This window comes from Gambusia affinis, linkage group LG06, assembly GCF_019740435.1.
Source record: "Gambusia affinis linkage group LG06, SWU_Gaff_1.0, whole genome shotgun sequence".
In the NCBI taxonomy this organism is placed as follows: domain Eukaryota; kingdom Metazoa; phylum Chordata; class Actinopteri; order Cyprinodontiformes; family Poeciliidae; genus Gambusia; species Gambusia affinis.
In genome coordinates, this window is record NC_057873.1 from 24,482,290 (window position 1) to 24,508,867 (window position 26,578).

Genomic DNA, 26,578 nt, shown 5'->3' on the forward strand with positions numbered 1-26,578 from the left:
ATTAATAGACATACAAATACAATTTATGTTACAATCTGATGGTGATGATGATGAGAATTAAAGCAGGAAACCATTTCTGAACTGCCAGTGCTGTCTTGTAAATCACATCCATCCATATTCTTCCGCTTATCTGGGGTCGGGTCATGGGGGTAGCAGCTTCAGAAGGGAGGCCCAGACTTCCCTCTCCCCAGCCACTTCCACCAGCTCCTCCGGAGGAATCCCAAGGCGTTCCCAGGCCAGCCGAGAAACATAGTCCCTCCAGCGTTTCCTGGGTCTTCCCCGGGGCCTCGTCCTGGTGGGACGTGCCTAGAACACCTCACCAGGGAGGCGTCCAGGAGGCATCTTGACCAGATGCCCGAGCCACCTCAACTGGCCCCTCTCGATGTGAAGGAGCAGCGGCTCTACTCTGAGTCCCTCCCGGATGACTGAGCTTCTCACCCTATCTCTAAGGGAGAGCCCAGACACCCTACGGAGAAAACGCATTTCGGCCGCTTGTATCCGCAATCTCGTTCTTTCGGTCATGACCCAAAGCTCATGACCATAGATGAGGGTGGGAACGTGGATCGACCAGTAAATCGAGAGCTTGGCTTTTTGGCTCAGCTGTCTCTTCACCACAACGGACCGGTACAGCGCCCACATGACAGCAGACGCTGCGCCAAGCCGCCTGTCGATCTCCTGCTCCCTTCTTCCCCCATTCGTGAACAAGATCCCGAGATACTTGAACTCCTCCACTTGGGGCAGGACACCCCCCCTGACCCAGAGAAGGCACTCTACCCTTTTCTGGCTCGAGATCATGGCCTCAGATTTGGAGGCACTGATCCTCATCCCAGCTGCTTCACACTCGGCTGCGAACCGCTCCAGCGAGAGCTGCAGATCACGTCCCGATGAAGCCAAAAAGACCACATCATCCACAAAAAGCAGAAATGCAATCCTAAGGCCACCAAAACGGATCCTCTCAACACCCTGGCTGCGCCTAGAAATTCTGTCCATGAAAGTAATGAACAGAATCGGTGACAAAGGGCAGCCCTGGCGGAGTCCAACTCTCACCGGAAACGTGCCCGACTTACTGCCGGCAATGCGGACCAGACTCTGACACCGGTCATACAGGGATCTGACAGACCGTATCATAGGGTGACCAAACGTCCGTATTTCCCGGGACATGTCCGTATTTCACGTCCTGTCCCGGGCGTCCCGGGATATTTTTAGAAAGTGAGGAAATATCCTGTTTTTTGCAGGACCCGGTCCAACGTGTCGTGGTTTCTCCTCCCCCCCCGGTCTAACGTGTCATGGTTTCTCCACCCCCCTCCACCCCCGCCCCGCTGAAAGGTGTCCCGGTTTTCCCAAATGAAAATATGGTCACCCTACCGTATCAAGGAGCCCGGTACCCCATGCTCCCGGAGAAACCCCCACAAGGAGAAAACTGTTAGCCCAAAACATTCAACTGTGTCCCCCGAGGGACACGGTTGAACGCCTTCTCCAAGTCCACAAAACACATGTAGACCGGTTGGGCAAACTCCCATGCACCCTCCAGGAGCCTGCTGAGGGTGTAGAGCTGGTCCAGTGTTCCACGACCAGGACGAAAACCACACTGCTCTTCCTGAATCCGAGGTTTGACTATCTGACAGACCCTCCTCTTCAGAACCCCTGAATAGACCTTGCCAGGGAGGCTGTAATTGGAGCACACCCTCCGGTCCCCCTTTTTGAACAGGGGGACCACCACCCCGGTCTGCCAATCCAGGTGAACTGCCCCCAATGTCCATGTAATATTGCAGAGTCGCGTCAACCAACACAACCCTACAACATCCAGAGCCTTAAGGAACTCTGGGCGGATCTCATCCACCCCCGGGGCCCACAGCTCAGCTGAGCCGCCTCGACAATGGAGGCATGGAACATGGTCCACTCAGACTCCATGTTCCCCCGGGACGTGTTCGAAGTTCTGCCGGAGATGGGAGTTAAAGCTCCGTCTCACAGGGGATTCCTCCAGACATTGCCAGAAGACCCTCACAACACGTTTGGGCCTGCCAGGTCTGACCGGCATCCTCCCCCACCAGTGGAGCCAACTCACCACCAGGTAGTGGTCAATGGACAGCTCCGCACCTCTCTTCACCCAAGTGTCCAAGACATACGGCCGCAGATCTGATGAAACGATGACAAAGTCAATCATAAACTGCGGCCTAGGTTGTCCTGATGCCAAGTGTACGTATGGACATCCTTATGCTTGAACATGGTGTTCACGGATCGTTATGGCCAATCTATGACGAGCACAGAAGTCCAACAACAGAACACCACTCGAGTTCAGATCGGGGGGCCGTTCCTCCCAACCACGCCCCTCCAGGTCTCACTGTCATTGCCCACGTGAGCGTTGAAGTCCCCCAGCAGAACAAGGGTGTCCCTAGGTGGAGCACTCTCCAGTACCCCCTCTAGGGACTCCAAAAAGGGTGGGTAATCTGAGCTGTCGTTTGGCCCATAAGCACAAACGACAGTCAAGACCCGTCCCCCCACCCGTAGGCAGAGGGAGGCTACCTTCTCGTTCACTGGGGTAAACCCCAACGTACAAGCACTGAGATGGGGAGCAACAAGTATGCCCACTCCTGCCTGACGCCTCTCACCGTGGGCAACTCCAGGGTGGAAGCATGTCCAGCCCCTCTCAAGGAGACTGGTTCCAGAACCAGAGCCATGCGTCGAGGTGAGACGGACTATTTCTAGCCGGAACCTCTCAGTCTCACACACTAGCTCCAGCTCCTTCCCCACCAGAGAGGTGACATTCCACGTCCCAAGAGCTTCCGCAACAGAGGATCAGACCGCCTGGGTCCACCGCCGCCACCCAACACACAATGCACCCGACCCCTTTGGCCCCTCTCACGGATGGTGGGCCCATGGGAGGGGCGGCCCATGTTTCCTCTTTGGGCTGAGCCCGGCTGGGCTCCATGGGAAAAAACCCAGCCACCAGACGCTCACCATCGTGCCGCCCATCCTGGACTGGCCCAGAATGGAGCCCCGGTAACCCTCGTCCGGGTAAGGGAACACGAAGTCCAATGTTTTTAATCATCATCTTGTAAATCCCCATAAATAATTTTATACAGGCAAAAATATAAGTGAAATAAATTTATTATTTATTTATAAATATAGAAAAGCTAAAACAAAATTATTTCAAAATTCTTCCAATAACTTTCATTTGACAATTCATAAACTAACATATTATGATGACAGCAGAATAACAGATCAACACGGATCATCCTAAATATTTCATTTTGTGATAAATAATTATTAAATATTAATAATTCATTTTGAGGAGAACAAAACAAAAAAAATCACATGCTATTTTCTGTTCTTTCCTCACATTTTCTTCATGACTGTGAGGGACATTTTAATTTTTATTCATTAAATGTTTCTTAGTGTTCTTTTCTGGCTGAAACAAAATGATGAAACACTTTGGAGCAAATATACACAGTATCAGTCCAAAACTGGAGGCCAGAATAGCAAATATCTCCACAGCCACAGTAAATTTCCCAGGAGAGCTGACATAAGCTGGGATGAAGGTGATCCAGACTGCACAGAATATCAACATACTGAAGGTTATCATCTTGGCTTCGTTGAAATTATCAGGTAGTTTCCGAGCTAGAACAGCTAACACAAAGCAAAACACAGCCAGCAGGCCGATGTAGCCGAGCACAGCCCAGAAACCAACAGCAGAGCCTAACGCACATTCCAGAATGATCTTCTCCTTGTAGGTGGTCAGATTTTTCACTGGGAAGGGAGGACTCACAACCAACCAAATGATACATATAATAACCTGAATTAAAGTGAGACTCAATACAGTCATTCTTTGTTGTGGAGGTCCAAACCATTTCATAGCATTACTACCAGGAAGTGTAGCTTTAAAGGCCATTAGAACCACTATAGTTTTGCCAAGAACACAGGAGATACAGAGAACAAATGTGATGCCAAACGCTGTGTGCCGCAGCATGCAGGACCACTCAGAGGGGGCTCCAATGAAAGTTAATGAACATAAGAAACACAGAATCAGAGACAAGAGCAGCAGGAAACTCAGCTCAGAGTTGTTGGCTCTGACAATTGGAGTTGTTCTGTGATGGAAGAAAATCACTGTAGTGATGACGGCCAGAAAGGCTCCACCAACAGAAAATACAGCCAGGATGATTGACAGGACTTCATCGAAGGAAAGAAACTCCACAGGTTTGTGGAAACAAGCATCTTTCTTTGAATTAGGCCAGAACTCTTTGGGACACGGGAAGCAATCAGGAGAATCTAGACACAAAATTAAAGAAAACATTCTGAATATAAAATGTGAATGTCAAGGAATTTGTATGTTAAACACATTAGATTTTACCTGTCATATTACTGATCTCTCCTTCAGGACATGGTATACAGTCATAGCAGCAGATTGGTTTTCCTTTCTGCAACACTTTACGAGTTCCTGGAGGACAACTCTCTGAACAAACTGACACTGGAACCTGAAACAGAGACAACATCTTGAAGTCTGCAAACAGTTTTGACAAACCATTTGTTCTGTGAAGTCTTTAGGTTTATTACTTGTGTCCCTCCATCCAACCAGGTTAAGTTTCTGTTGATACGAAACTCTTGGCCCTTTGGCAGTGAAGCATCATAATATCCCACTGTCACCAGTTCAATAACTTCACTCTCACTTTTCTGCCAGTTTACAAGTTCATAAAAAGCCACAGGATCTCCATTAGCATCAAATGAGACATGGTAGCCATTTTTGGAGAAGTTCACTTCCTTTAATTCTTTAAGAACCTTTAAGTTAAGAAAAGAGACAGAAACTGAAATGGTTTCTGAAAATAAATCTCTCTCTCATTGTTTATGAAAACTGGTAAATGTGCAAAATTCTGACCTGTTTGGGTTCCAGTCTGACATGTTTGTCACATTGCAATAATCCATTTGTTTTGTTACACACTGCATTCTGGATGGCATGTGCTACAGCATAAACAGCTTTGTACACCATGTTAGTGATTCTTAACTGAGATGTTTCTGTGTACGGACTTTTTAGGGTGTTGAGATCTGCGGTTCCATCACATGCTCTCTTGTCTGGGAAAGCTAGAAAATATATTAATATGTTGTATTTATTAGACAACATTTAAATATGGAAGCATTAAGAATTGCAAAGAAGTAAATTTGTTTCAAAACATGATACTTTGGAGTCATACTGTTTTCAGTTACATAGAGAAACTTTAAAAATCCTTTTGCATTTAGAATAATGTTTGTTTTTTTTAAATACCAATTTTTTTAAAATCTCACTTTCTGTCAAACTGCAGTTGAACGCATCTTCCCAGAACTTTGTCAGCAGTGGGGAAGCAGCCGCCTCAGATGGAGAGAGACCCAGGAGAAAATCTTTCAGACCTGGGATGACAGATTGCTGAATGGCAACTCCGATGGCTCCCGCACAGAAACTGAATCTCATCAGATTCGGGTCAGTTATCCAGGCTTCGCTTGCGATCCACTGACGAGGTGGAGGAGGATCTCGAACCAGTTCCTCCAACAAGACTTTCATTTCTCCAATAGCTGTAAACGCTACAACTACCACTGCTGTTGAACTGAAAAGACATACAAATGCAAATCTTTAACTAATCCATGTAAAAATGTTAGTATATAAGACAAGTAAACATTGTTGAATTTCTTTGCATGTAGATGCAAAGCTTTACATAACAAAGTAATCTCCAGTAGTACCATAATATGATAAAAGCACAGACAAAAGTAAATCAATATACAAACCTACGGATAACATCTGCAACTCTTTGGATCTTGTTCTGTGGGTCGGTTCTGAAGAAGGACTCAATGTACTCCACACAGATCCCCTCTCTCAGTGCTGCCTCAAGAAAGGAGGCCATGCCATTATTTCCATAATCTGAGTCTGAGTGTACAACACCGATCCAAGACCAACCAAAGTATTTCACCAGTTTGGCCAGTGCATCAGCCTGGTAATGGTCACTGGGAATTGTTCTGAAAAAAGTTGGGAACTGTTGTTTGTCTGAAAGGCAGGCACAAGTGGCAAAGTAGCTCACCTACAGTAAAAATCCGTTATCAATACAAGAACATTTCATAATTGCAGTTTTCAATAAATTCAGAGAGCTCACCAGAGGGATGTTGAAGGACCCAACAATGCTGGACATGCTGATGGATGGAGTGGATGAAGAGTCTCCCACAGCAGCCACCACCACTCCAGACTGAGAACAGTTTTCTCCTTTGTAAAACACGGGGTCCTGACGGTTTGTTAGTTGAAATGCGATGTGCACTGCCACAGGCACCGAGACACAAGAATCGTAGATCTGATATCCAAGTTTGATGCCGGGCAGCAGCTCTGTGCTGTTGTTAATCTCTTCAATGGCAAAGACCATTGCATGAGAGAAGCGCAAACTCCTGACATTCAAGCTGAACAAAATCAAACAGGAAATTGCTGATGTTTACATTAAACTGAAAAAAAGTCTCGTAAATTCAAAACACACTGATCGTGTAACAAACAGTTGTAAGTAATTGTGTCAATGAATCAAAATGGTCTCTGTTGTATTTCAAATTGAAAATAATCTGAAGAATTGAAAATATTTAGATTGAAATGTTTATGTCAAATATGAGACCAAATTTGTAAAGAAATAGAAATCTAATATTTCTTCCACCCACCATCTCAGCAAACATGCATCATACATTTAATGTTTTCAGTCTCTCACTGCTACTAACCTGCCAGTGCACCTCGGAGGCTCGGGCTTGAAGGTGTAATTATAAATCATTGTGTTATGCTGGTAATGAATTGAGAAAACACCTCCAATAAGAAAGTCTCCACCCTGTGAGAATTCAGGTGAGCGAGTGGCTCCCTGCAGTGAACATTTCAAAGATGAATCGTCAGTCGAGACGTCAACCCCGGCAGGGTCAAACTTTTCATTTAAGCCATTCACAGCACTGCTAAGGCCAACCACTGAACTCAGCTCCAATAAACTCAATCCGAATCTCAAGATGATAAAAACAGTCCAAATCTCCATCCCTCAAGGTTCTGTTTTTGAGAGTAACTCTGTTTTTCCTGGCTTTATAAACCTCCCTCATTGTACGTCACATGTTCCTTCATCCCACATAGGACACTGTCGACATGGGATTTAGTTCTACATATTTCCTCCCTACATCTTATTATCTTTGAAAACAGTCTTGTTCTCAAGAAACCTTTTCATTTTTTGACATTTTATGAAAACAGAGCCATGTCTGTGTGGCATTTTGGGTCGTAATAGTGAGACAACACGGGAAACAATAAACTATAGCAAACGGCAAACGTTCTCCATCACTTAGGGTGAACCCATCGCAAAGTGACATCGACAGGAGTGACAACAGTTGAAACATTTTCCACTTCCTTGTGTTGCGTCATTAACCCAGAATGTTTTCAGTTCAAAATTTCACATGCTCGACTTTCGCCGTTCGCTTGGCTGGAGGAGGGAAAGTGATTTTCGCCTCATCGCTCAAGTTCCATACAAAATGAACCAAGAGGCAGCGACGCCCATGAGATCATTGTATTTTAATTGTTGTGGATATGTAGACCTTTTCTTTGTGGATATGTAGACCTTTGTTGGCCTTAGGGGAACATCTCATGAATAAAAAGAATAGAAAACCGTTCCTGGTGGTATGCAAAGAAAGAATACCTACCAAACTTGCCAAACTTTTAAACTTCACCTTTAGTGAAGTACTAAAAGGTTATAAAGGTTATAGAAAGCTTAGTCAAGGAAAACCTTCATCCTGCAAGCAGATTTACGATTTAGCAAAACATAAACAAAATACCAACAGACACATAATCACAATCATGAAAAAGACATACTTACAAATGTAACCAATATATAGGAAAAGCCAGATCTGCACCTCTCTGCTTAGGCTGCTGCTCCACAAACTGATGTCAAATTTGACAAAAGATAACGGATGGATTTGTGGTTGTGATTTTTGTATGTTTTGTACTCTTCTGGAACAGCAAAGATTTGTGCAGCAAATTATATTTGCTTTGGAGACTTTTGTTGATTTGTGTCCATATGTTCACAAGATGATTTATACATCTATATCTGTTCTGGCTGATTGTCCTAATAATCTGTCACTATCCACATCAGAAGGATTCATTGCACCAATATGGGAATGCTGTTTTTTTTTAAGACATGCAGAGTTGTGGTAAATGCTGTAATAAGTGTCTTGGGTCATGTAGGGTTGATGGCAGCCATTTTCTGTTTACAGCATGACCGTTTACGAAAATGCAAAATCGAGAGAAGCGTCAGCTTCAGCGGACCACTGTCAATGGGAATATCACGTTATGGATTAGGAAGGGCCAAAATCATTTGCAGGGACTACAGCAGACGTCAGCCTTGGATCGTGGAGGCAGTGGAGTTTTGGGAGCGATCCCACACATGAGCCGGTTGTACCTGAAGCGACATCCTCCTGCTCTAAGTCAGCAGCAGGGGGCAGTGTCGGCTCGTCGGTACATTGATGGGGTGACCCCGCCTCTGGGAACAGCAGCTGTCAAACCTCTGACGAAGACAAAAGAAGAGAATGTAATGATTGACGAATCATAGCAAAAGTAACCTTAAGGCTTCATTGCAATAGACACAATGAGTTTATTGGGAAATCAAGAGAAATAGCTTAGCATTTAGTTTTCCCATATAATCCACCATGTTTTCGAGTTTTTTATGTTTGGATTTGCTATAGTCCAACACAGTAGTTACAGATATAATCTATTGAACTGGGTGACAATCAAATTACTTACATCATTCACAGTGTCTACTGGTACAACAGCAGTTTTCCCACTTTGATTGAGCTTATTTTTTATGTATGAACAATATTTCCACAGTTTCAACCTGTGTGCTTTCTTTTTACAAAAAATGTAAGTTTTGTTTTTCCTCAAACTTAGTTGTGAACTTTAACCAAAGATAAAGTTCATAAATACCTTTATCTTTTCCAATGATCTTTTTTTTCATAATACGTACAATGCTAAATTAAACGTAAACTAAGATGAATGTAGGTTATCTTAAACATGACTTCAGATAAGTAGGTAGATGTGAACCCACCCTCTTTCCAACTCGTGACATGATGTAGGCGCTTAGAAAACTTTAAAACAACATTTTCACCCGTCTGAAGGAGCCTGAGGAGCGGAGATGTGGACTTTTCTTGTAGATCCGAGATTCGTAGTCAGCTTGTTGGAGCTGATGTCACTGGTTCTGCTGGGTGGGTTTGTAAATGTTCTGAAACAGAAGACGGAGCCTGCAGAGGCTTTTAATGGTGCTGGAGTCGGCACTGAGGCTTCACCCATCAGGTGTACTCTGCTGGGTACGCCTCGTTCACCTGCGTTCTCAAAGGACGGGGACTTTCTCATCGGAGGGGTTTCCTCTATTCATTACCAACTTTACGCAGTGATTTATAATTACACCACCAAGCCTGAGCCTCCGAGATGCACAGGGAGGTTAGTAAGAAGGAGAGGTGGAAGATGATAATACGTGTTTGTCTTATGATTTCTGCAAAGTTTGCCTTCACATTCTTGGTGTTACAATAGCGTGTTGGTATTGAGACATACTCCTGTCATCAACACGTTTTATCGTTAAATTATTTTAGAATGACAAAATCTAATTTCAATATAACTCTAAAATATAAATCTTTAAAACTTATTTAACAGGTGATAATACAGTAAATGTTGCTGAATAGATTTATTTTCGTGAACATGTGAATTGCATAATGTTATGTTATTCACATAATATTATGTACATGCAGAACAATTTAATGTTCTAAATGTCCAAATGTCTTTTGAATTTCTTGAGCCCTTTATAGAGTTTTTGTATGACCGTTACAACTCAATGATTTTCTTCAGTTTCAATGCTCGGGGGCTGCGTTTCTTCCGCACAATGATCTTTGCCATTGAGGAGATAAACAACAGCACAGAGCTGCTGCCCGGCATCAAACTGGGATATCGTCTCTATGATTCCTGCGTCTCGGTTCCTGTCTCGGTGCATGTTGCTTTTCAGCTGTCAAACGGTCAGGACCCTGTGGTTTACACAGGAGATAATTGTTCTCAGTCTGGAGTGGTGGTGGCTGCTGTGGGAGACTCTGGATCCTCTCCATCCATCAGCATGTCACACATCATGGGGCCCTTCAACATTCCTCTGGTAAGTAGTTTAAATCCTAAATCTTAAAAATGTATAAACTTAGTTGACCTGTTCTAATAGGAAGTTTCTTTTTTCCTTTCTTGACTATAGGTGAGCCACTTTGCCACTTGTGCCTGCCTTTCAGACAAACAACAGTTCCCGACTTTTTTCAGAACGATTCCCAGTGACCATTACCAAGCTGACGCTCTGGCCAAACTGGTGAAACACTTTGGATGGACGTGGATAGGAGTCGTCCATTCTGACTCAGATTATGGAAATAATGGCATGGCGTCTTTCCTAGAAGCTGCACTGAGAGAGGGGATCTGTGTGGAGTACATTGAATCCTTTTATAGAACCAACCAACAGAGCAAGATCAGAAGAGTTGCAGACGTTATCCGTAGGTTTGTACATTGATTTATTTTTTTCTTGTCAATTTTATATTTTGAATATAATTTTAAAGATTACCTCAGTCTGAGCACTAAACACTTGGCTCTGTCTTTTCAGTTCAACAGCAGTGGTAGTTGTAGCGTTTACAGCTATTGGAGAAATGAAAGTCTTGTTGGAGGAACTGGTTCGAGATCCTCCTCCACCTCGTCAGTGGATCGCAAGCGAAGCCTGGATAACCGACTCAAACCTGATGAGATTTAGTTTCTGTGCGGGAGCCATCGGAGTTGCCATTCAGAAATCTGTCATCCCAGGTCTGAGAGACTTCCTGCTGGATCTCTCTCCATCTGAAGTGGCTGCTTCCCCAATGCTGACTGAGTTCTGGGAGGATGCATTCAACTGCAGCTTGACAGAAAGTGAGAAGGTTTTCTTTATTTAGCCAAAAATGTGAAAGACAAATAACCATCTTTCATTATCAATACAAATGAATCTGTTCCTTTTTAGGTGTTCTTTTTGTATTAAATGGGATTCAAAAAACTCAAAAACAAAGATATGTTTATAAATGTAGAATGACATTGAAAACATTCTGTAGCATCTCACCAAAGTAGAAGTTTTGTTAATTTACTATGTTCCCTTTTATAAAAACCCCAGATGTGATTTTTTTTTTATTCCATGTATTTTATTTAATATTATTTTATAAGGAATATATTACCCTTTTTAGATTTTTAAGCAGGAATTTGTAGGGCAGACAATTTGCAAGAAACCATGCTGTTTTTTTTTTCTTTTACTTTTTGTTTAGTTTGGAGTTTAGTGAAACGTGAAATACAATAGTCATGTATTTACATATGAATCTGTAATGGGATTTTACTTTTTTTTATTCTATTTTAACAATTACCATGACAGTCCATTGATCTCTTATTTGTTTGTCTCCAGCTGCTGATCCAAACAAGAGAGTGTGTGATGGAACTGAAGATCTAAAAACCCTTAAGAGTCCGTACACTGAAACGTCTCAGTTAAGAATTTCTAACATGATGTACAAGGCTGTTTATGCAATAGGGCATGCTATTCACAATGCATTGTGTGAAGAAAAAAATGCAACTGTTCGATGTGACAAACACATTGGACTGGAGCCCAAACAGGTCAGTATTTAGAATTTTAACGAGCCATTAGACTGGTAACTTTATGTAAAATTAATTTAATTGAGAAATTGTATTCCCATGATGTCCTTTTTTCATTTGAAGGTTTTTATTGAATTACAAAACGTAAACTTCTCAAAGAATGGTTATCATGTCTCATTTGATGCTAATGGAGATCCTGTGGCGTTTTATGAGCTGGTAAACTGGCAGAAAAGTGAGAGTGGAGTTATTGAACTGGTAACAGTGGGATATTATGATGCTTCACTGCCAAGAGGCCAGGAGTTTCATATCAACAGAAACATAACATGGCTGGATGGTGGAACACAAGTAAGGAAGGAACAACAATGTAGAAAATGAACTTTTGTCAAAACCCTTTCTAAAATACTATTTCCTTTCTATCTATTTCTGTTTCAGGTTCCAGTGTCAGTTTGTTCAGAGAGTTGTCCTCCAGGAACTCGCAAAGTGTTGCAGAAAGGAAAACCAATCTGCTGCTATGACTGTATACCATGTCCTGAAGGAGAGATCAGCAACATAACAGGTTATTGTAATGTTTTTATGCAAACCTGTATCCTCAACAGTAAAGAACGAAAAGCTGTTTTCTAATTTTATTTTCAGATTCTCCTGATTGCATTCCATGTCCAGGAGAGTTCTGGCCAAATCCAAAGAGAGATGCTTGTTTCCCAAAACCTGTGGAGTTCCTTTCCTTCGATGAAGTCCTGTCAATCATCTTGGCTGTATTTTCTGTTGGTGGAGCCTTTCTGGCCATTATTACAGGAATGCTTTTCTACCATCACAGAACAACTCCAATTGTCAGAGCCAACAACTCTGAGCTGAGCTTCCTGCTGCTCTTCTCTCTGACTCTGTGTTTCTTATGTTCATTAACTTTCATTGGAGCCCCCTCTGAGTGGTCCTGCATGCTGCGGCACACAGCTTTTGGCATCACATTTGTTCTCTGTATCTCCTGTGTTCTTGGCAAAACTATAGTGGTTCTAATGGCCTTTAAAGCTACACTTCCTGGTAGTAATGCTATGAAATGGTTTGGTCCTCCACAGCAAAGAATGACTGTATTGAGTCTCACTTTAATTCAGGTTATAATATGTATCATTTGGTTGGTTGTGAGTCCTCCCTTCCCAGTGAAAAATCTGACCACCTACAAGGAGAAGATCATCCTGGAATGTGCGTTAGGCTCTGCTGTTGGTTTCTGGGCTGTGCTCGGCTACATCGGCCTGCTGGCTGTGTTTTGCTTTGTGTTAGCTGTTCTAGCTCGGAAACTACCTGATAATTTCAACGAAGCCAAGATGATAACCTTCAGCATGTTGATATTCTGTGCAGTCTGGATCACCTTCATCCCAGCTTACGTCAGCTCTCCTGGGAAATTTACTGTGGCTGTGGAGATATTTGCTATTCTGGCCTCCAGTTTTGGACTGATACTGTGTATATTTGCTCCAAAGTGTTTCATCATTTTGTTTCAACCAGAGAAAAACACTAAGAAATATTTAATGAACAAACAGTGATGTTATGTTATTAGGAGAATGGTCTCTAAATCTCAAAATAAGTAGATGATTTTTGAAGTGTTATTTTTGAAACATTTATTACAACTTATAACTGTGATGTGACTTGACTCTGACAAAACATATTTATGCCCTTTATTTGGGTTAGATATTTGGGTTATTTCTTTGAAATAAGAACAGTTTTATATGCCCATAAATCCCCTGACATTTTTTTATCATACATCAGCCATTTGATATAAGGATAAGTGCAGGTAAAGGAAAATTACCAAATCAACCAAAGTAAACCAAATCAAGTTAATTAAAGCCTTGGTTCTTTCTGTCGTTTCCCACAACATTGAGGACGTCATCACTTGCTCCTGCAAACCAAATATTACCCTAAGAAAACGATTATCAATGTTAATGTTGAGTGACATGGAGAAATAAAATTGGCATAAATAAAAGATAAAAGCTGTTCTAAGTATATGAAAACCATAACATTTTAATAACACCATCTTTGTGATAAAATAAGTCTTTATTGTTATTGTGTCAACATACAATGAAACTGGTCATTGCATAGTAATAAACCATAAATGATCAATGATAAGCAATACCAAAAGAGTATGTGAGCACTGACTTTTTCCTGTACCAAACAAAGCAAGTAGATCCTCACTGGCATGAAAATGACTTCAACGTTCCTAATTTCATGCACGTAAATAAAAGATAAAAAGATTAAAATAAGAGACTATGCATTCTTATAAATATGACAAAAATAAAACATAAAAAATAAAACACTTAAACATATAAAAATTATAACATTAAGAAATACACAGGACTGCATCTGACCTTGAACTTATGCATAAATCCATGTAAATTAGATTAAATGGATTTATTTATACTTAAATTAATTCTACAAAGTCTTTGATGAGACTTCAGCTGACATTGAACTACAAATCTTTTAGCTAAACAGACTATGTTCTCCAGATTGCTAAAAATTCCTTTGAAGATGAATGTTGCTCTTTCAGGAAGGCATTTTCTTTTCCTGCTAAGATTGAAACTCTCTATATTTGCTCCAGCCAGATTCATTTCCGTTAGCTACTCCGTTCTGAGCAGCGCTAGTATGACTTATCTCGCCATAACGAGGAATGTTTTCGTTTTGAATAAATAGCATTTATCATCTTAGCGAGAAACTGCTCCTGAATTTATTTCCAAGCACTGGATGACAGCATTTAAACATGCCATCAGCTATCAGAAAGCTCCATGTTTTTATGAGTTTAATCTTGAGCAGCGTCAGGATTGCAAACAGCTCTTTTCTCTGAAGATCAGGCACGCGATGAGGAAGCAAAGACTGGTGCATCTCTGGTCAACCTGTTGGAGTTTTAGTGTTGTGCTCATCAGGTGTGAAACTCCAGAACAAAAGACGTGTATTTTGATTCCGTGTTTAGAATATTCATGTAATTAAATTAATGTGTGGATATTTGTTTGCATCTTTTGATTGCACTACATTCACCCAAAAGGTTTGCACATGAAAAAAAGAAGAAATAAATAAAGTGCCACAATATATTTTTATTTGTATGTATAACAACTAATCAGCTAATCTAAATAGTTTTCATCATGTTTGGCCAGCAGTGAATTTCTATAAGACAGAATTATGTCGAGTCCAAAACAACCAAAACTTCCCGGTTCTCCATTGCTGAGCAACTCTGCATAGAGATGTTAGTCACGATAGTGAGCAACAGACAGTAATGGAGATGTTCACAGCTGGGGTGGAACCAAATCAGACAGGTTTGAGTGAGACTTGACCGTGGAGAGGCTTCTTTTAAAAGTTACTCATGACATTGCAAAAGTGCAACAAAAAAAAAAAATCACTGAAGAAAATAGTAAGCACTGCCGGACTGAATTAAATAACTTGGAACACATATAAAGATTGAAATCTCTTGCTAAAATAGAATTGAATATTTATTGCATGTATGTATGTACAAAAAGAAGCATTTGATCAGACCAATGCACTCATAAAATGTGGGTAAAAGTGACCACAATGATACTATATGAAGTTGCGTAGTTGCTAAAATCTACCCATAAAATGCCTGAAAATAAAATGGACACATAAATTCTAGTGAATCTAAAAAGACAAACTTAGGTGATAAATAAATTACACTGATATTGAGATCAATTGAAAACTGTTCCAAATTATACTTCCAAGTCAAAAATTTCTAGAACACCTGCAAGGCGTTTGCAGTGTTTAGGAATTCAATTGATAATACTCTTCTGTAATTTCGCTGCTATTCTTTAGATAATTTACCATCAGTTGTTTTTCAAATATTTTTTTGGTGTTCTTTTCTGGCTGAAACAAAATGATGAAACACTTTGGAGCAAATATACACAGTATCAGTCCAAAACTGGAGGCCAGAATAGCAAATATCTCCACAGCCACAGTAAATTTCCCAGGAGAGCTGACATAAGCTGGGATGAAGGTGATCCAGACTGCACAGAATATCAACATGCTGAAGGTTATCATCTTGGCTTCGTTGAAATTATCAGGTAGTTTCCGAGCTAGAACAGCTAACACAAAGCAAAACACAGCCAGCAGGCCGATGTAGCCGAGCACAGCCCAGAAACCAACAGCAGAGCCTAACGCACATTCCAGGATGATCTTCTCCTTGTAGGTGGTCAGATTTTTCACTGGGAAGGGAGGACTCACAACCAACCAAATGATACATATTATAACCTGAATAAATGTAAAAGATACTACAGTCAATCTTTGCTGTGGAGGACCAAACCATTTCATAGCATTACTACCAGGAAGTGTAGCTTTAAAGGCCATTAGAACCACTATAGTTTTGCCAAGAACGCAGGAGATACAGAGAACAAATGTGATGCCAAACGCTGTGTGCCGCAGCATGCAGGACCACTCAGAGGGGGCTCCAATGAAAGTTAATGAACATAAGAAACACAGAGTCAGAGAGAAGAGCAGCAGGAAACTCAGCTCAGAGTTGTTGGCTCTGACAATTGGAGTTGTTCTGTGATGGAAGAAAATTACGGCTGTTATGACGGCCAGAAAGGCTCCACTGATTGACACTACAGTCAGGATGATTGACAGAACGTCATCAAAGGAAAGAAACTCAACAGGTTTGTGGAAACAAGCATCTCTCTTTGGATTTGGCCAGAATTCTCTGGAGCATGGGAAGCAATCAGGGGAATCTAAAACAAACAAAAAATACAATTAGTTTTCTTATTACGCAAAATTCTAAGAATATGGATAACTTTCAAAACATATTTGACTTCACCTGTCATGTTGCTGATCTCTCCTTCAGGACATGGTATACAGTCATAGCAGCAGATTGGTTTTCCTTTCTGCAACACTTTGCGAGTTCCTGGAGGACAACTCTCTGAACAAACTGACACTGGAACCTGAAACAGAAATAGATAGAAAGGAAATAGTATTTTAGAAAGGGTTTTGACAAAAGTTCATTTTCTACATTGTTGTTCCTTCCTTACTTGTGTTCCACCATCCAGCCATGTTATGTTTCTGTTGATATGAAACTCCTGGCCTCTTGGCAGTGAAGCATCATAATATCCCACTGTCACCAGTTCAATAACTCCACTCTCACTTTTCTGCCAGTTTACAAGTTCATAAAAAGCCACAGGATCTCCATTAGCATCAAATGAGACATGATAACCGTTCTTGGAGAAGTTCACTTCCTTTAATTCTTTAAGAACCTTCAAATAAAAGGCAAAGAGATACTGTGAGCCAGTTTATTTTTTAGAGAGGACAAAAGAAGTTGCTAGTCTCTAATTGTTCATGAAAACAAATAAATATATTTTTGAAATATGAAATATATTTTTCTACATTTGTGGACGGACCTGTTTGGGCTCCATTCTGATATGGTCGTCATATTGAATTGATGTTCTTTTTTTCTGACACACTGCATTGTGAATGGCATGTGCTACAGCATAAACAGCCTTGTACACCATGTTAGAAACTCTTAACTGAGACGTTTCAGTGTACGGACTCTTAAGGGTTTTTAGATCTTCAGTTCCATCACACACTCTCTTGTTTGGATCAGCAGCTGGAGACAAACAGATACATTTGATTTTTAAACTACATTATTTAGCATTGTGTACTCTTTATGTTATCTTCAATTTAAAAAAAAACAGTAAATGTTTCTTAAATAGATTCATTCAGCCCTATTGATTTGACTCTGTAACTAGGCTACCTGCACATCTTTACAGATTGGATTTGGATAAAATATTGCTGTTACTAATCACAGTTAAATCAATGTAATTATCTACAAATCTACTAACTACTCACTTGTTGTGAGGCTGCAGTTGAATGCATCCTCCCAGAACTCAGTCAGCAGTGGGGAAGCAGCCACTTCAGATGGAGAGAGATCCAGGAGGAAATCTCTCAGACCTGGGATGACAGACTTCTGAATGGCAACTCCGATGGCTCCTTCACAGAAACTGAAGCTCATCAAGAGTGGATCTGTTACCCAAGATTCACTCCCGATCCACTGACGAGGTGGAGGAGGATCCCGAGCCAGTTCTTCTAGAAGGACTTTCATATCACCAGAGGCTGTAAATGCCACCACAACCATCGCTGTGGATCTGAACAGATGATAGAAAGTGTCAGGACAAACTAGCAGCACATAAGCAAATTTAACCCTTTCTACATATATTAGTGATACTAATTAAATGGAAACATTTCTTAAAAACAAAACAAACCAAAAAAATCTGGATTTTCATCAATAAAAAAAATCTGCAACATTTTTGTAAATTTATTCTAAAACAAAATGAAAAGCTAGGTCTACGAAAGCACAAACCTACGGATAACGTCTGCAACTCTTCTGATCTTGCTCTGTTGGTTGGTTCTAAAAAATGATTCAATGTACTCCACACAGATCCCCTCTCTCAGTGCAGCTTCAAGAAAAGAAGCCATGCCATTATTTCCATAATCTGAGTCAGAATGGACGGCTCCTATCCACGTCCATCCAAAGTGTTTCACCAATTTGGCCAGTGCGTCAGCTTGGTAATGGTCACTGGGAATCGTTCTGAAAAAAGTCGGGAACTGTTGTTTGTTTGAAAGGCAGGCACAAGTGGCAAAGTGGCTCACCTAAAGCAAAAACAAAAAGAAGGGAAATATTAGGAAGGGTACAATAAATTGATATGTTTGATCCTTTTAGACTGATCACCAGAGGAATGTTGAAGGGCCCCATGATGTGTGACATGCTGATGGATGGAGAGGATCCAGAGTCTCCCACAGCAGCCACCACCACTCCAGACTGAGAACAATTATCTCCTGTGTAAACCACAGGGTCCTGACCGTTTGACAGCTGAAAAGCAACATGCACCGAGACAGGAACCGAGACGCAGGAATCATAGAGACGATATCCCAGTTTGATGCCGGGCAGCAGCTCTGTGCTGTTGTTAATCTCCTCAATGGCAAAGATCATTGTGCGGAAGAAACGCAGCCCCCGAGCATTGAAACTGAAGAAATGGATCAGATGAAAGATGACATTTAATAAAACCTTTTAAAACTGTCTCATAAACATTGAAAGATATTAAGACTTGCAATAAAGAAAAAATGTAGCACACAAAAATCAAAGAAATTAATTTAATGTTGGGAGGCAATTAGTCCGTGCTATTATGTAATTTAGAGGTGTAACATAAATAAAGAATTTGGTGTTCAGTTAAATATTGTAACAAATTCTCAAAAGTCATATTGAATGTTAGGTGTTCAAGCAAAACAATGTATCAAACTTAAATATGAATTAAATTACATATGTGGCTTAAAAAGAAATAAGTACATTACCTTCATTATTTAATCAGAAGTCCAACATTAGATTAGCTAAAATGAATGAAAGTACACAATAACAATCACAATATAACAACGTAAGACTAAGATGGTGGCTGATTGTGAACTTAAAGCTTTATGAACTAAACCTATCTGAATATTTTCCCCCAGCATCACAGCAAACACAAATCACACGTATTATCATCTTCCACCTCTCCTTCTTACTAACCTCCCTGTGCATCTCGGAGGCTCAGGCTTGGTGGTGTAATTATAAATCACTGCGTAAAGTTGGTAATGAATAGAGGAAACCCCTCCGATGAGAAAGTCCCCGTCCTTTGAGAACGCAGGTGAACGAGGCGTACCCAGCAGAGTACACCTGATGGGTGAAGCCTCAGTGCCGACTCCAGGCTCAGTCCTCTGTGTCAGGACATTTACAAATCGAGCCAAGAGAACCAGTGACATCAGCTCCAGTAAAGTGACTAACAATCTCGGACCAATAACGAGGGTCCGCATTTCCATCCGCCGAGTTACGTTTGCTGTGTGTAAGTGTTGTTTTACAGGCTTATGAACGTCTGTGTCACGTCAGGTGTTCATTAGTCAGAGGGTGGATTCATCTAGGAGACTAAACTTCTTAATGACATGAATAGTCATGAATTAAAATAACACGTTTTTAATACTTAAAGCCTTTCCTGATCTTTTTTTGAACAACCAACAGAGGAAAAAAAACAATCCTGAAGTTGCAAATGCATTGACAAGTATCTGTTTCTTGGTAGCATATTTTATATTAAGCAAACCATTTAATTCACATTTTTGTTAGTTGTTTTTTTTATTATTTCTTTATCTCACGTTGCATTGCAACCTGCTCTCACAGGAAACCAATTCATACATTTACTGCCCATTTTTCTCTCAGGGTTTAGAGTGTGTGATTCACCAGAGAAACAACCAACAACCAAGTGACAAACAAAGTTATTTATTGACTGAGTCAATAATATAACATCAGCAGAACACACACAAACAGACAGAGTGTGATACATAGTTACTGGATATACGGGTGAGAAAAAACAGGAACAGAATTTCATCAACTTGCTAGACATATGTTACACATCAGTCGTTTCTAATCCACCTGAAAGCCCAACAATTATGGACAAACCTGAGGATAATGCAGCTCTTCATTTTGACATCAACACCAACTAAATCTGTTTTTATCATGTACTGTTCCATCAGTTTCGATCTTCTCCCAAATTAGCTGATTTTCGATTTTTACAACATTTAGAAGCTATTGCCAGGATTGCAGAAAAGTTTATTTATAACAACGTAATCACATGTTTTCATCACGCTTATTTTTTTAGTGAAACAATTACAAAGTAAACAATGACAATAAATGATTTGTCAAGTCTCGTCTCTAATTTAGTATGAACATGTGGTGTCCAAGTGACATTAAAGTACACTATTGCAATTAATCTGCATGTTGTCAGATAAAGCTTTGCAAAATTACAAAGATTTTATTTTGAAACACAATGATTATATGTTTTCATCACATATGATGATGTGATGAAAACATATGATTATGTTGTTATAAATAAATAAACTTTTATGCAATAAACTAAACTGAACTGGAGAAAAAAAAAAGTCAGATTGAAAGAATATTATTTTATTTTAGAAGCCAAAACAGAAAGCAGATTTCCCCCAGAAATGATCACAATATAATAATAGAACTGATTTATTGTCAATCTCAAGAAAATTCCAAAGTTAATTTATAGCAATGAGAACTATGATTGGCTTATTTAACAGCTAAAAATAATAGAAAACAAATTGCAAAGATTCAGAAGATAAAGTTTGTCTAATCTCCAATATGTGATAATTTTTCCCCCAAAATTACATGAACACATAGTTGTTCATAGCAGAGTAGTTTTTCAAGTTTTAGTATGTGTATTACCAGAAATGTTTGACAATCTACAATGGCAAAATGTATTTTACCAGAAATATGTTTTAGGGGAAAGGAAAAATAAAGTTTTTTTGGGGGGAAAGCAAAAAATATTAATGACAAAATCATATCAGTATAAGTGGAAAATGATTAAAAGGCTGCTGCATATTGTTATCTAATGTTAAACTATGAAAGTTTTTTTTTTATAAATACATCTGACCGCTTTAAAATGTTTAGGATTATTCATAATAAGCTTTTTTGTCACTTTGCTGCCAATCTTCTATCAATTGACCATCAATTCTTGTTCATTAAATGTTTTTTGGTGTTCTTTTCAGGCCGCAGCAAAATGATGAAACACTTTGGAGCAAATATACACAGTATCAGTCCAAAACTGGAGGCCAGAATAGCAAATATCTCCACAGCCACAGTAAATTTCCCAGGAGAGCTGACATAAGCTGGGATGAAGGTGATCCAGACTGCACAGAATATCAACATGCTGAAGGTTATCATCTTGGCTTCGTTGAAATTATCAGGTAGTTTCCGAGCTAGAACAGCTAACACAAAGCAAAACACAGCCAGCAGGCCGATGTAGCCGAGCACAGCCCAGAAACCAACAGCAGAGCCTAACGCACATTCCAGGATGATCTTCTCCTTGTAGGTGGTCAGATTTTTCACTGGGAAGGGAGGACTCACAACCAACCAAATGATACATATAACAACCTGAAGAAAGGTGATAGACACAACAGTCATTCTTTGTTGTGGAGGACCAAACCATTTCATAGCATTACTACCAGGAAGTGTAGCTTTAAAGGCCATTAGAACCACTATAGTTTTGCCAAGAACACAGGAGATACAGAGAACAAATGTGATGCCAAAAGCTGTGTGCCGCAGCATGCAGGACCACTCAGAGGGGGCTCCAATGAAAGTTAATGAACATAAGAAACACAGAGTCAGAGAGAAGAGCAGCAGGAAGCTCAGCTCAGAGTTGTTGGCTCTGACAATTGGAGTTGTTCTGTGATGGAAGAAAAGCATTCCTGTAATAATGGCCAGAAAGGCTCCACCAACAGAAAATACAGCCAGGATGATTGACAGAACTTCATCAAAGGAAAGAAATTCTACTGGTTTGGGCAGACAAGCATCTCTCTTTGGATTTGGCCAGAACTCTTCTGGACATGGAATGCAATCAGGAGAATCTGAAAATAAAATTAGAAAACAGCTGTTCGTTCTTTACTGTTGAGGATACAGGTTTGCATAAAAACATTACAATCACCTGTCATATTACTGATCTCTCCTTCAGGACATGGTATACAGTCATAGCAGCAGATTGGTTTTCCTTTCTGCAACACTTTACGAGTTCCTGGAGGACAACTCTCTGAACAAACTGATACTGGAACCTGAAACAGAGACAAAGAAAAGAAATTTAATTATTTTACAACCAGCATTATCAAAACAATTAATTACTGCTAAGACAATCATCTTTTTGTTCATATTACTTCTTTTCTCCCTTCCAACCAGGTTAAGTTTCTGTTAATGAGAAACTCCTGGCCTCTTGGCAGTGAAGCATCATAATATCCCACTGTTACCAGTTCAATAACTCCACTCCCACGTTTCTGCCAGTTTACAAGTTCATAAAAAGCCACAGGGTCTCCATTAGCATCAAATGAGACATGGTAGCCATTCTTGGAGAAGTTCACTTTCTTCAATTCAATAAAAACCTTCAAATGAAAAGAAAAACACAAATAAATACAATCGGCGTCCTTCAAAGTGAATTTTAAAGGAATTTAGTAGTTTGTCATTGTTAAAGAAATCTTCAGTGATGACTCTATGACTGACCTGTTTTGGCTCTAGTTTGATGTGTTTGTCACAGTGAATGGCTGTATTTGTTATCTGACACACTGCACTGTGAATGGCATGTGCTATTGCATAAACAGCCTTGTACATAAGGTTAGAAATCCTTAACTGAGATGTGTCAGTGTACGGGCTTTTTAGGGTTTTAATATCTTCAGTTCCGTCACATCCTCTCTTGTTTGGATCAGCAGCTGAAAACAGAGATGTTTATATATTTACTCTATTTATAAGTAAATTACATGAGCAGTTATAATACCACAATATCTGGTACTTCATATGTTATTTTTAAATAAAAAAAACCGGCAAGAATTTTATATAATTATATAACTTTACAAATTTGTACAAGCAAGATATTGTTTTTCTGCAATTTGCCTACAGACCTAAGAATCATGTTCAATACAAGCAAATAAAAAACTAAAAGTTATGTAATGGTAAGAAAAAAATAGGGGTTACAAGAAGTATTTCACACCTTTCTTCTGGTCTATATTACCTATTTACATAAAAGATGCAAGAATGGTTGTATGAAAAGGCCTAAAATTTAATTAAAGCTGATTTCACACATTTCCAAAAGTCACACACTAACATTATTACTGTTAAAAGGTTTGATAAAAACGAATTTAGGTACACTTTGTTGATTTGCCAAAGAGGAAAACATTCACATTTCAATAACAAATATCAGAAAATGGATTTATGTCAATGTCAAAATATTTAGAATAATCAACTATCAGCAGTTTCATTTCATATTATTTTGTTAACAAAAGTAAAAGCCAGCATAAAAACTTTCAAAATGTCTCACTTGTTGTGAGGCTGCAGTTGAATGCATCCTCCCAGAACTCAGACAGCAGTGGGGAAGCAGCCACTTCAGAGGGAGAGAGATCCAGGAGGAAATCTCTCAGACCTGGGATGACAGACTTCTGAATGGCAACTCCGATGGCTCCTGCACAGAAACTGAAGCTCATCAAGAGTGGATCTGTTACCCAAGATTCACTCCCGATCCACTGACGAGGTGGAGGAGGATCCCGAGCCAGTTCTTCTAGAAGGACTTTCATATCACCAGAGGCTGTAAATGCCACCACAACCACTGCTGTGGATCTGAAGAGACGATAGAAAGTGTCAGGACAAACTAGCAGCACATAAGCAAATTTAACCCTTTCTACATATATTAGTGATACTAATTACATGGAAACATTTCTTAAAAACAAACACAAAATGTCAAAATCTCCAACAATAGAAAAAATCTGCAACATTTTTGTCAATTTATTCTAAAACTAAATGAAAAGCTAGGTCTACGAAAGCACAAACCTACGGATAACGTCTGCAACTCTTCTGATCTTGCTCTGTTGGTTGGTTCTAAAAAAGGATTCAATGTACTCCACACAGATCCCCTCTCTCAGTGCAGCTTCTAGGAAAGACGCCATGCCATTATTTCCATAATCTGAGTCAGAATGGACGGCTCCTATCCACGTCCATCCAAAGTGTTTCACCAGTTTGGCCAGTGCGTCAGCTTGGTAATGGTCACTGGGAATCGTTCTGAAAAAAGTCGGGAACTGTTGTTTGTCTGAAAGGCAGGCACAAGTGGCAAAGTGGCTCACCTAAAGCAAAAACAAAAAGAAGGGAAATATTAGGAAGGGTACAATAAATTGATATGTTTGATCCTTTTAGACTGATCACCAGAGGAATGTTGAAGGGCCCCATGATGTGTGACATGCTGATGGATGGAGAGGATCCAGAGTCTCCCACAGCAGCCACCACCACTCCAGACTGAGAACAATTATCTCCTGTGTAAACCACAGGGTCCTGACCGTTTGACAGCTGAAAAGCAACATGCACCGAGACAGGAACCGATACGCAGGAATCATAGAGACGATATCCCAGTTTGATGCCGGGCAGCAGCTCTGTGCTGTTGTTTATCTCCTCAATGGCAAAGATCATTGTGCGGAAGAACCGCAGCCCCCGAGCATTGAAACTGAAGAAATGGATCAGATGAAAGATGACATTTAATAAAACCTTTTAAAACATTTACATTAAAAACCATTCAGTCTGACAAGAAAGTAAGAAAAAATAAATGAAACAAAGGGAAGAGTTGGAGAAAGAGAAATATATTGTCATTCATGTGTATAACAAAACTAAATAATTTGGTATTCACTTAAATGTATTGTAATACATGATATTGTTGTATTGCATTTTAAAACATAAAAGCAAAAAACATTCAACTTAAAATATTTAATTTGCAAATTTGTTTTTTAAAGATAAATTCATTACCATTGTTATTCAATCAGAAGTCAAACATTAGATTAGCTGAAATGAATGAAAGTACACAATAACAATCACAATATAACAACGTAAGACTAAGATGGTGGCTGATTGTGAACACAAAGCTTTATGAACTAAACCTATCTGAATATTTTCCCCCAGCATCACAGCAAACACAAATCACACGTATTATCATCTTCCACCTCTCCTTCTTACTAACCTCCCTGTGCATCTCGGAGGCTCAGGCTTGGTGGTGTAATTATAAATCACTGCGTAAAGTTGGTAATGAATAGAGGAAACCCCTCCGATGAGAAAGTCCCCGTCCTTTGAGAACGCAGGTGAACGAGGCGTACCCAGCAGAGTACACCTGATGGGTGAAGCCTCAGTGCCGACTCCAGGCTCAGTCCTCTGTGTCAGGACATTTACAAATCGAGCCAAGAGAACCAGTGACATCAGCTCCAGTAAAGTGACTAAGAATCTCGGACCAATAACGAGGGTCCGCATTTCCATCCGCCGAGTTACGTTTGCTGTGTGTAAGTGTGGTTTTACAGGCTTATGAACGTCTGTGTCACGTCAGGTGTTCATTAGTCAGAGGGTGGATTCATCTAGGAGACTAAACTTCTTAATGACATGAATACGAGGCCTATTTCCACTTGGTTTGTCCTTCAACTCTGTCAACAAGAATTCTCCTGTTCTTAGAATTTTGTGAAAACTATAGATTTTGTAAATTGTACCAAAATTTCAGAATTATTAATTTTTCTCAAGTTTTGCATGTGAAGCTTTTTGTGTTTTTTTCTGAATGCATTAAGTTGGCACTGCCATGAATGCGTATATCTTTCTATTCTGGAAATCAAGTTTCTGTTCCTGCGTGGAACAGTAATGAAGGCAATGTAATTTGAACCGTTTAAACTCAATTGAATCAGGTTCACAAGTACGTCTTGGAATGGGTCTTTAGTACACAGAGCAGTGAAATTGGTGCTGCTGATTACAAATATGCATTTGGGGCGGCGGTGGTAGGAGCTCATCTTGTATATGTCGGGTTGGCGGTTGGAGTCTACAGCTCCGTCCGTCTCCGTCATTGTGTCTGTAGGCAAAACACTTAACCCTCCTTGTCTGCTGGTTGTGGTTATAGGGCCTGATGGTACTGGTGCATGATAGCCTCGTTTCTGTTACACTGAACCATGGAAGTTGTGGCTATTATGCTGATGGTGCAGCTTGCCACCATCAGTGTGGGAATATGTGCGTGATTGGATGAAGTGTCATACAGATATAGATAGGGTTGCCACCTTTCAGAAATCAAAATAAGGGACGCCCACCAAAACTGATCTCCAATCAGAGTAGCATACCTTCAACACGCTTATACTTAAGTAGATTTACTTAAGCTTTAATAAGGTAGGTGCAAAAAGTATTTGGTAAAAATCTACTCAGGTACTGAATAATTGATCATAATACCTCATTTAATATTCAGAATGTTCACAATATATAAACGCTATGTGAACATTCTGGTATTTTAAATGGTATTACCAAAATATTTATACAAATAAGGAGTTAGGTTTGGAGGGTGGTTCTAGACCAAATGTACCATGAGGGCCAGTGTAGTCAGTGTTTTGTTTTGGGGGGTTTTCATGGAG

The 26,578-nt window shown here is 40.1% G+C and overlaps 4 protein-coding genes across 5 annotated transcripts; 1 reads left to right on the top strand and 3 right to left on the bottom strand.

The window, feature by feature from the left end:
- Nucleotides 1-3,367: 3,367 nt before the first annotated feature.
- On the bottom strand, nt 3,368-6,773 carry LOC122832501 (extracellular calcium-sensing receptor-like). Its single transcript, XM_044119320.1, has 8 exons — nt 6,709-6,773; nt 6,111-6,405; nt 5,749-6,038; nt 5,275-5,570; nt 4,871-5,073; nt 4,552-4,773; nt 4,349-4,472; nt 3,368-4,266 (listed from the first exon to the last, which is right to left on the bottom strand). The coding sequence occupies exons 1-8, from the start codon at nt 6,756-6,758 to the stop codon at nt 3,368-3,370; spliced, it is 2,379 nt and encodes a 792-aa protein (XP_043975255.1). The 5' UTR covers nt 6,759-6,773.
- A 2,418-nt stretch (nt 6,774-9,191) lies between these two features.
- LOC122833079 (extracellular calcium-sensing receptor-like) lies at nt 9,192-13,155 on the top strand. Its single transcript, XM_044120378.1, has 8 exons — nt 9,192-9,445; nt 9,848-10,142; nt 10,233-10,522; nt 10,626-10,921; nt 11,439-11,644; nt 11,747-11,968; nt 12,056-12,179; nt 12,257-13,155. The coding sequence occupies exons 1-8, from the start codon at nt 9,192-9,194 to the stop codon at nt 13,153-13,155; spliced, it is 2,586 nt and encodes an 861-aa protein (XP_043976313.1).
- A 2,215-nt stretch (nt 13,156-15,370) lies between these two features.
- On the bottom strand, nt 15,371-19,372 carry LOC122833080 (extracellular calcium-sensing receptor-like). The gene is made up of 8 exons (XM_044120379.1): nt 19,152-19,372; nt 18,321-18,615; nt 17,952-18,241; nt 17,441-17,736; nt 16,993-17,198; nt 16,627-16,848; nt 16,416-16,539; nt 15,371-16,329 (listed from the first exon to the last, which is right to left on the bottom strand). The coding sequence occupies exons 2-8, from the start codon at nt 18,579-18,581 to the stop codon at nt 15,371-15,373; spliced, it is 2,358 nt and encodes a 785-aa protein (XP_043976314.1). The 5' UTR covers nt 18,582-18,615; nt 19,152-19,372.
- Nucleotides 19,373-19,934: 562 nt separating this feature from the next.
- On the bottom strand, nt 19,935-24,653 carry LOC122832500 (extracellular calcium-sensing receptor-like). Of its 2 annotated transcripts, none has more exons than XM_044119319.1 (7): nt 24,366-24,653; nt 23,997-24,286; nt 23,491-23,786; nt 22,680-22,885; nt 22,340-22,561; nt 22,117-22,240; nt 19,935-22,039 (listed from the first exon to the last, which is right to left on the bottom strand). In XM_044119319.1, exons 1-7 carry the CDS (start codon nt 24,624-24,626, stop codon nt 21,141-21,143), a joined length of 2,298 nt encoding a protein of 765 aa, XP_043975254.1. In that variant the 5' UTR covers nt 24,627-24,653; the 3' UTR covers nt 19,935-21,140. The 2 variants fall into 2 exon arrangements, with proteins under 2 accessions (XP_043975254.1, XP_043975253.1); XM_044119318.1 differs by having other exon boundaries at nt 19,935-22,012; nt 24,366-24,626.
- Between the last annotated feature and the right edge of the window lie 1,925 nt (nt 24,654-26,578).

Coding starts and splice junctions, on each gene's coding strand:
- LOC122833079 (XM_044120378.1), top strand. CDS start 9,192: ATGTCACTGGTTCTGCTGGGTGGGTTTGTAAATGTTCTGAAACAGAAG. Junction 9,446..9,847: donor CCTCCGAGATGCACAGGGAG/GTTAGTAAGAAG, acceptor GATTTTCTTCAG/TTTCAATGCTCGGGGGCTGC. Junction 12,180..12,256: donor AGAGATCAGCAACATAACAG/GTTATTGTAATG, acceptor TTTTATTTTCAG/ATTCTCCTGATTGCATTCCA.
- LOC122832500 (XM_044119319.1), bottom strand. CDS start 24,626: ATGATCTTTGCCATTGAGGAGATAAACAACAGCACAGAGCTGCTGCCC. Junction 22,562..22,679: donor TCAAACTAGAGCCAAAACAG/GTCAGTCATAGA, acceptor TTTCATTTGAAG/GTTTTTATTGAATTGAAGAA. Junction 22,040..22,116: donor AGAGATCAGTAATATGACAG/GTGATTGTAATG, acceptor TTTTATTTTCAG/ATTCTCCTGATTGCATTCCA.
- LOC122832501 (XM_044119320.1), bottom strand. CDS start 6,758: ATGATTTATAATTACACCTTCAAGCCCGAGCCTCCGAGGTGCACTGGC. Junction 6,406..6,708: donor CCTCCGAGGTGCACTGGCAG/GTTAGTAGCAGT, acceptor GATTTTGTTCAG/CTTGAATGTCAGGAGTTTGC. Junction 4,774..4,870: donor TCAGACTGGAACCCAAACAG/GTCAGAATTTTG, acceptor CTTAACTTAAAG/GTTCTTAAAGAATTAAAGGA.
- LOC122833080 (XM_044120379.1), bottom strand. CDS start 18,581: ATGATCTTTGCCATTGAGGAGATTAACAACAGCACAGAGCTGCTGCCC. Junction 17,737..17,951: donor GTTGCAGACGTTATCCGTAG/GTTTGTGCTTTC, acceptor TCATCTGTTCAG/ATCCACAGCGATGGTTGTGG. Junction 16,540..16,626: donor GGCTGGATGGTGGAACACAA/GTAAGGAAGGAA, acceptor TTTCTGTTTCAG/GTTCCAGTGTCAGTTTGTTC.